Here is a 6,599-nt window from a genome sequence, read left to right as displayed (position 1 = left end):
GACCTGTAACACCAACTCACACTCAGACCTCGAACAAGCACCCGAAAGCTACTCTTTGAGGAGGCTCAGCAGTTTTCCTTAGTAAGTTAGATGAATGCATCCGACTGTCAGAAGTCAGATAAAGCTATGAGGTTTCACCCCCAAGAGACATCTGGGGGAGGCCCGTCCCTGGTGACTAGATTGGCTTCTGAAAGCATGAGATGGGAAAACAGTAAGTCATGCTCTTTCCTTTGAATTCCTAGCTCCTGTGGTTTCCAGATTCTGGCACAAGATGAAAAGTTCTTGTCTCTCCCTCTGCCTTCTCTTGGCTGTGTTTTCTCTCTTCTGGACACCTTCTGCTGGGCTGAAGACACCCCATTTGGGAAGCTGTGTGATCGCCACAAACCTTCAAGAAATGCAAAATGAATTTTCTCCGATAAGGGACAGGATGGTATGTGAGGGTGGCACCCTCCCAATTTGTGGCTGCTTCTCCCCTTCTCTGTCTTTCTCTGTCCCCCAATAGTGTAACCATAAAAAGAGACAGGTTGGGGACTCCTTACCAGGAGGATGCATTCCCAGGAAATATCTGTTGTTCATAATTTAAAAGTGTTTTGGAAATGGACACTGTCCTAGGGTCATGGCAAGGAGGGGATAAGAGGTCTCTATGTCTAAGACCCTGACAGCCATCACTGACCTGGCATTTTCTTGTCTTGTCTTTTTCTGTTTAGCAAGCCGAAGATGAAATCATGGACCTCAGAATCTTGAAAACTGAGTCTTCGCAAGACACAAAGGTATGTGTTTGGCCCATAGGAGTTCTGGGAGGAAATGTGAGCCAGGGGCATCTCTATCACTCTGAGTCTTGTCCCTGGCCACCTTCTCCCCACCAACATACTCGTCTTCTTTGTAGCCTGCAGATCAGTGCTGCCTCCTTCGCCATATACTGAGACTCTACCTGGGCAAGGTATTCAAAAACTATCAGACCGCTAACAAACTTATCCTCCAGAAGCTCAGCAGTCTCGCCAACTCTTTTCTTACTATCAAGAAGGACCTTCGGCTCTGTGTGAGTAAGGGTCTTGGGTAAAGGGTTAATCTTAGTACACAGCTTCAATGACTTAGCAACCAAGCTCTTTTTTTACTCCCATTTAATAGATGGAAAAACTGAGTCCATAAGTTCTAATAGTCTGTGTTGAGCCATGTGACTAGGTAATAAGAACTCAGTTTTATTGACTTTTGGGTATAGGTCCCATCTAAAAAGTCTAAAGAACTATAAAATGCTAGCTATTGGATGTTAATGACAATTATCTTTTATCCACGAAATTAAGGTGAGGTATCTGATGGTGTGTGTACTAGTATATCCGGGGTCCAGGCAGCCAGTCATTAGGCCATTGGACTCAATATCAAGATAGGGCCTCAGTAGGATCTAGGAATCCAATTCTTTCTTTCCATGGGGACTCTCTGGGAGGGGGGCAGACTAGAGCTGAGTAGGGGGTACAGGCCAGATGACACTGTGATCACAAATTCCTCCAGTGTCACCTGTTTCTAAAAGAAGCAATGAGCTCTGTATTTGAGCCTAAAGAGCTGGTTTTCTGATCTATTGATGACTAGGTTAATGATCTTAAATGATGAGATCTGATAAGACTTGTCTATGAGAAAGGAGTACCTGTAGAAAGAGTAGAATTCCCACTTATTTCATGTTAATGGCAGATAATTGAATATCTATAAAACCTATCACTCTTTGGCATTCTTTTCAGCATGCCCGTATGACATGCCCTTGTGGGGAGGAAGCGATGGAGAAATTCAACCAGATTCAGAGTCGCTTCGAAAAGGTATATACAATTTTGGCTTTGGTTTGGATGAGTGTGTTTTCAGAACTGAGATCATACATGAGTGGGATGGGTATTCACACTGGGAGAAATCCTGTAGCCCTCAGGGTAATAGCTCTCTGAAGTCATGTGGTCTGTCTTTCTGCTGTACCCCAGTGACACCCAGGCAGGCTTAGAAGGGTGCTTTCTCTGAAAAAATGCTTTAAGAATTAAAAGGGAATGGCCATCAAGTCACTTCAGAGCTATGTGATCTTCCAGGTGCACAAACGAGAGGCTATAGTCTTCCAAACATGCATGTTCTCATACATGCCCTCAAAAACAGTCACTCACAATTTCACCAGTGCCCACCCCATGCTGTTTTTCACCTCATGCCTTTGCACATCTGCCAGGAAGGCCTGGAGTCCACTCCTCACTGACTAATTCTATCCTTTAAGACTCAGCCTACACATCACCTCCAAGGAGGTACTGCTACCTCTCCGAGTTAAGTGCCGCTACTGTTGTCCTGTGTGGACTCCATCATTTATTCACCATGCTACATTTTTTAAAAATATATTTTTATTGATTCCAGAGAGGAAGGGAGAGGGGGAGAGCGATAGAAACATCAATGATGAGGGAATCATTGATTGGCTGCCTCCGGCACGCCTCACACTGAGGATTGAGCCTGCAACCCGGGCATGTGCCCTGACCGGGAATCGAACAGTGACCTGTTGGGTCATAGGTCGACGCTCAATCACTAAGCCATGCTGGCCGGGCACCACACTACATTTTAACTGCCTGCTTCTGCCTGTCTCCTTCACTAGACTGTTAAGGACCTGTGGGTAGAGGATGTACAATTCATCTCTGGATCCCGAGCCAGCCCAGTGCTTAGCACAATACATATTTGTTCAATTGAAGTATGCAGAGTAAGCAACCCCTGTATGCATGAGCGCACGCGTGCGCACACACACACACACACACACACACACCCAACCACACCTTTAAAAAAACACAGCTTCATTACTTTGATCTCTGTGATGCAAGAGGCTTGGGCTATAGCCCTAATTCTGCTTCCTCTCTGGCCTTAGTTTACCTATTTGAGACCAGGGTGATGGACTCAATAATTTTCCTTCCTCTTGTGAGATCTTGAAGTTCCATAACTTCTTCAAGCTCTTCCATCTTGAAAAGAATGCCCTGCTTGTGATCCCCAACAGAACTGCCAATGAAAAAAGAGGATCAATCTTGGGGCGCATGCTGTCTCGTTTTGATTTGCTCATTACATAACTGTGTGTCTTTCAGCTTAAACTTCAGGAAGCGGTGGTGAAAGCTTTGGGAGAGCTAGACATTCTCCTGCAATGGATGGGGAAGATGAGATAGGAGCAACACGATGATACCTCTGACAGCATTTCTGGCCGAGTCCGGTCCTGAGAACTGTGGAGACGTGACCCCAAACCACCATCCCTTTGCTTCATCATTTAGTGCTGGTCACTGTGTATATTACTTATTTAATATTTATTTCCTTATGGTAGTTGTTTTCCTTTCTTAATCTACATCATGGGTTTATAAGATTTGGGTGATATCTTTTGTACTGTTGGATGTATTTATTCGTTAATTTATTTATTTATTTCTGCTATTTAATCTATTTATTTTTGTACTTGTGCATGTCTTTAAAAATTCGTAGATAATATTTATGACTAGGGCACATGATATATTTTCAAACAGTGAACAAACTGTAACTTCTAGAGGAGTGGCTGGGGTGCGTAGTCACTTTTATTAAATTAAGGACGTATTTACTGACTGCCACAATGGTTTTGTCAATGGAAACAATGGTTACTAAGTGGAAGCTGTGGAAGAAGTTCCAATGAAAAATTACAGACGTGCCTCATAATTACTGACCACCCCACCCAACTCCCCAACCCCATACTTGTGTATCTTCCAGCTGTGGCATCCTGTATGGTAAAAATTGTATTCTACGAATAAAGTTTTCTTTGCATGATATTTGGTTGGTGTTGAAAAATGCTTCAGGAACAGAAACAATGATGGGGATGAGCTTGAATCTCATATGGCCGAGGGACGGCTTGCTCCTTTGGGGAAGAAGAACGAAAGTGGGGACCCAGGCCTTCTTTCTGCTACCGAATACCTTCCCAGCTCTGATCTCTCAGTTCACTCACATCTCTGATCTCATGATTCTACCCTCCACATAAAGTGACTGTGACTGAAGGAGGGGCTTTAGCCATCCTTACTTTCACCTTATTGGCTTGAGCAATGTCCTCTCTGTACCTCGGTTTTCTTCCTCATTTCAGGTTCCCATACGCTTGAGTTAGAGATCTTGATTACACCACAAATTACAATGGGCAGAAGTTTCTATTGTAGGTTAAGAGCACACACATGCGGAAGATAGTGACTGAGCTTTGCCCAGGAAAGTGCATGAGTCCTCTTTTGAGGTCGTCCCTTTTTGGATTCTGTCCACCCCATGATCTAGGTTATTCCTGGATCAAGTATTTGTTGTCACGACCAACTAGTAAATCAGTGTTATTCAGGTTGAACTTCCCTGGGCTGTAAGGAGCCGGAATCCTGGCCTGGGCTGCTTGCATCCTTTCTCCCCGCCTTGCTCTGAAAGGAACCTGAAGCTTAGCAGTTCAGTGTTTCCAATTTCAGAAACAGCAGACTGAGGCTGCTGCCCTGGCTTCTAGAGAGAGCTCTGCTAACTGCCTCTGGTTTCTGCTCCAAGCCCTCAGCCTGAGACCTGGTTTGTTTAAATTACTTTACTAGTTTTCTTTTCCCCCCACCTTCTCATTATACAAGTAGCAACTACCTAATAAAGAAAATTTGAAAAATACAGAGAAATATAAAGATAAATTAGAATCATCCATTAGTCTACTGCACATAGGTAACTACTCAAACATTTTGGTGTCTTTTCTTTAAAAAAATGTCTTTATTGACTATCTAGGAAGGAGGAGGGAGAAAGAAATAGAAACATCAGTGATGAGAGAGAATCATCCATCAGCTTCCTCCTGCACACCCCTACTGTGGATTGGGCCAGCAACCCGGGCATATACCCTGACTGGGAATCGAACCATGACCTCCTGGTTCATAGGTCAATGCTCAACCACTGAGCCACCGAGTCTGGGCAAGAGAAAGTCTTTCATGCTCCTCTGAAAACAAGGCATCTTCTGCTTTCATGCTCCCCATTGTAATCACCCATTTTCTGTGAGATTTTTCCTATCACCCTTCTTCTATCAGATTTTCTAGTCACATGTCTCTTGGTTTTCTCTGACAAGTCTGACGAAAACTTAGCTTCAACTCTCAAGAAAGAGTGGAGAAGTCAACTTCACTGAAGTCAGTGTTAAAATGAGAAACACCACCTCTAAGAGACATAGGATGGCAACGGAGGCTAGTTTTACCTGCCAATGGTGTGAGTCTCCCAGATGGGCGTGTCTGAGGTTGGCTCACAGAGGTGAGGGCAAAGCTCCTTTATTCGTTTTCCTGGGCCTTGCCAACAGGAGGCAGCGGAACAAATGGTGAGAGAATGACTCCGCTATTTCACTGGAAGTTGGGAGGAGAAAAGGTGACACTCTCTGTTCAGCCCAATTGTCAAGAGCACAGTGAGTCAGGCCTTAACTGGAAGAGGCGGGGCTCGGAGGCCGACAGGCAGGAAGCTGTGGATTACAACGGGGAGCGCTAACCCCTGTCAGAGGGCGTTTCCTCACTACATGTTAGAAACTAGGGGAGGAACGTTCGGATCACTTTACAGTAACTCGGGTTCAGAGAGGGAAAGTGACTTGCCAAAGGTTACATAGTGAGTGACGGCAGAGTTGGCACTGAAACTCAGGTTCCTATATCCCCAGGACATTCAACCTCAAGTCAGTGTAAGAAGAAACACAAGTCCTCCTGGTTGGAAACGAAGAAGTAAAACTACCTTTATTCATAGAAGACATGCTCATCGAGCTGGGATCATCTGATGGAATTTTCAAAAAGCTACTAGAACTATTAAGGAAGCTCCATTTGGTAGCAGAATATAAGCTCAAGATACACAGATCGATTGTAATTCCATTTACCACAAATTGGACATTTTTTTAAAAAAAGACTATCATAGCATCAAAGATTTTACATACTTGGGCATAAATTAGGGACAAAAGATGTGAAAAGTATCTCCATATTAGAAACTGTAAACCATTGTTGGGAGCAATGAAAGATGATGGAATAATGAAGAGCTTTACTGCCAGATTCTTGGGTTGGAAGGCTCAGTATTATCAAGATGTCAATTCTCTCTGAATTGATCTATAAATTCCACGCAATCACAATTAAAACTTCAGCAACCTTATTAAGGTAGAAATGGACAAATTCACTTTAAAACTCATATTAACATGCAACAGACCTAAAATAGCCAAAATAACTTCGACAAAGAACCAAATTGGAGGATTAATATTTGATTTTAAGATTTATATAAGACTATGGCCATCAAGAAAGTGTGGTATTGGTGTAAACATAGACAGATCAATCAGTGGAACATAGCAGAAAGTCCAGAAAAAGACCCACACATGTATGAGCAATTGGTTTTTGACAAAGGTGCAAAGGTAATTCAGTGGAGCTAGAATAATCTTTTCAAGAAATGGTGCTAAAATAATTAGACAGCATAGGAGGCAAAAATGAATGAATCCCTACCTTATTCCATGTGTAAAAATGAACTCAAAATGGATCACGGATCTAAATGTACAATCTATACTATAAAACTTCTCAAAGAAGCCCTGAGCAAATTCATTTGTGACTTTGAGTTAGCCAAATATTTTTGAGATATGACAGCAAAAGCAGAGGCCACAG

The 6,599-nt window shown here is 43.1% G+C and overlaps 1 protein-coding gene across 1 annotated transcript; it reads left to right on the top strand.

Annotated features, from left to right (window-relative positions):
* Window positions 1-271: 271 nt before the first annotated feature.
* On the top strand, window positions 272-3,155 carry IL20 (interleukin 20). Its single transcript, XM_070396904.1, has 5 exons — window positions 272-430; window positions 708-770; window positions 887-1,039; window positions 1,731-1,805; window positions 3,078-3,155. Exons 1-5 carry the CDS (start codon window positions 272-274, stop codon window positions 3,153-3,155), a joined length of 528 nt encoding a protein of 175 aa, XP_070253005.1.
* The last annotated feature ends 3,444 nt before the right edge of the window (window positions 3,156-6,599 follow it).

The sequence above is a fragment of the Myotis yumanensis genome, unplaced genomic scaffold (assembly GCF_028538775.1).
Source record: "Myotis yumanensis isolate MYYU_CA2020_CCGP unplaced genomic scaffold, mMyoYum1.0.hap1 SCAF_17, whole genome shotgun sequence".
NCBI classification, from domain to species: domain Eukaryota; kingdom Metazoa; phylum Chordata; class Mammalia; order Chiroptera; family Vespertilionidae; genus Myotis; species Myotis yumanensis.
This window is presented reverse-complemented; position numbering and strand designations above follow the sequence as displayed.

What these genes read in the sequence shown, in the direction of transcription:
- IL20 (XM_070396904.1), top strand. Translation starts at nt 272, where the DNA reads ATGAAAAGTTCTTGTCTCTCCCTCTGCCTTCTCTTGGCTGTGTTTTCT. An exon ending in CTCCGATAAGGGACAGGATG is followed by an intron (nt 431 to 707) that starts GTATGTGAGGGT and finishes TTTTCTGTTTAG; the next exon opens with CAAGCCGAAGATGAAATCAT. An exon ending in AGAAGGACCTTCGGCTCTGT is followed by an intron (nt 1,040 to 1,730) that starts GTGAGTAAGGGT and finishes CATTCTTTTCAG; the next exon opens with CATGCCCGTATGACATGCCC.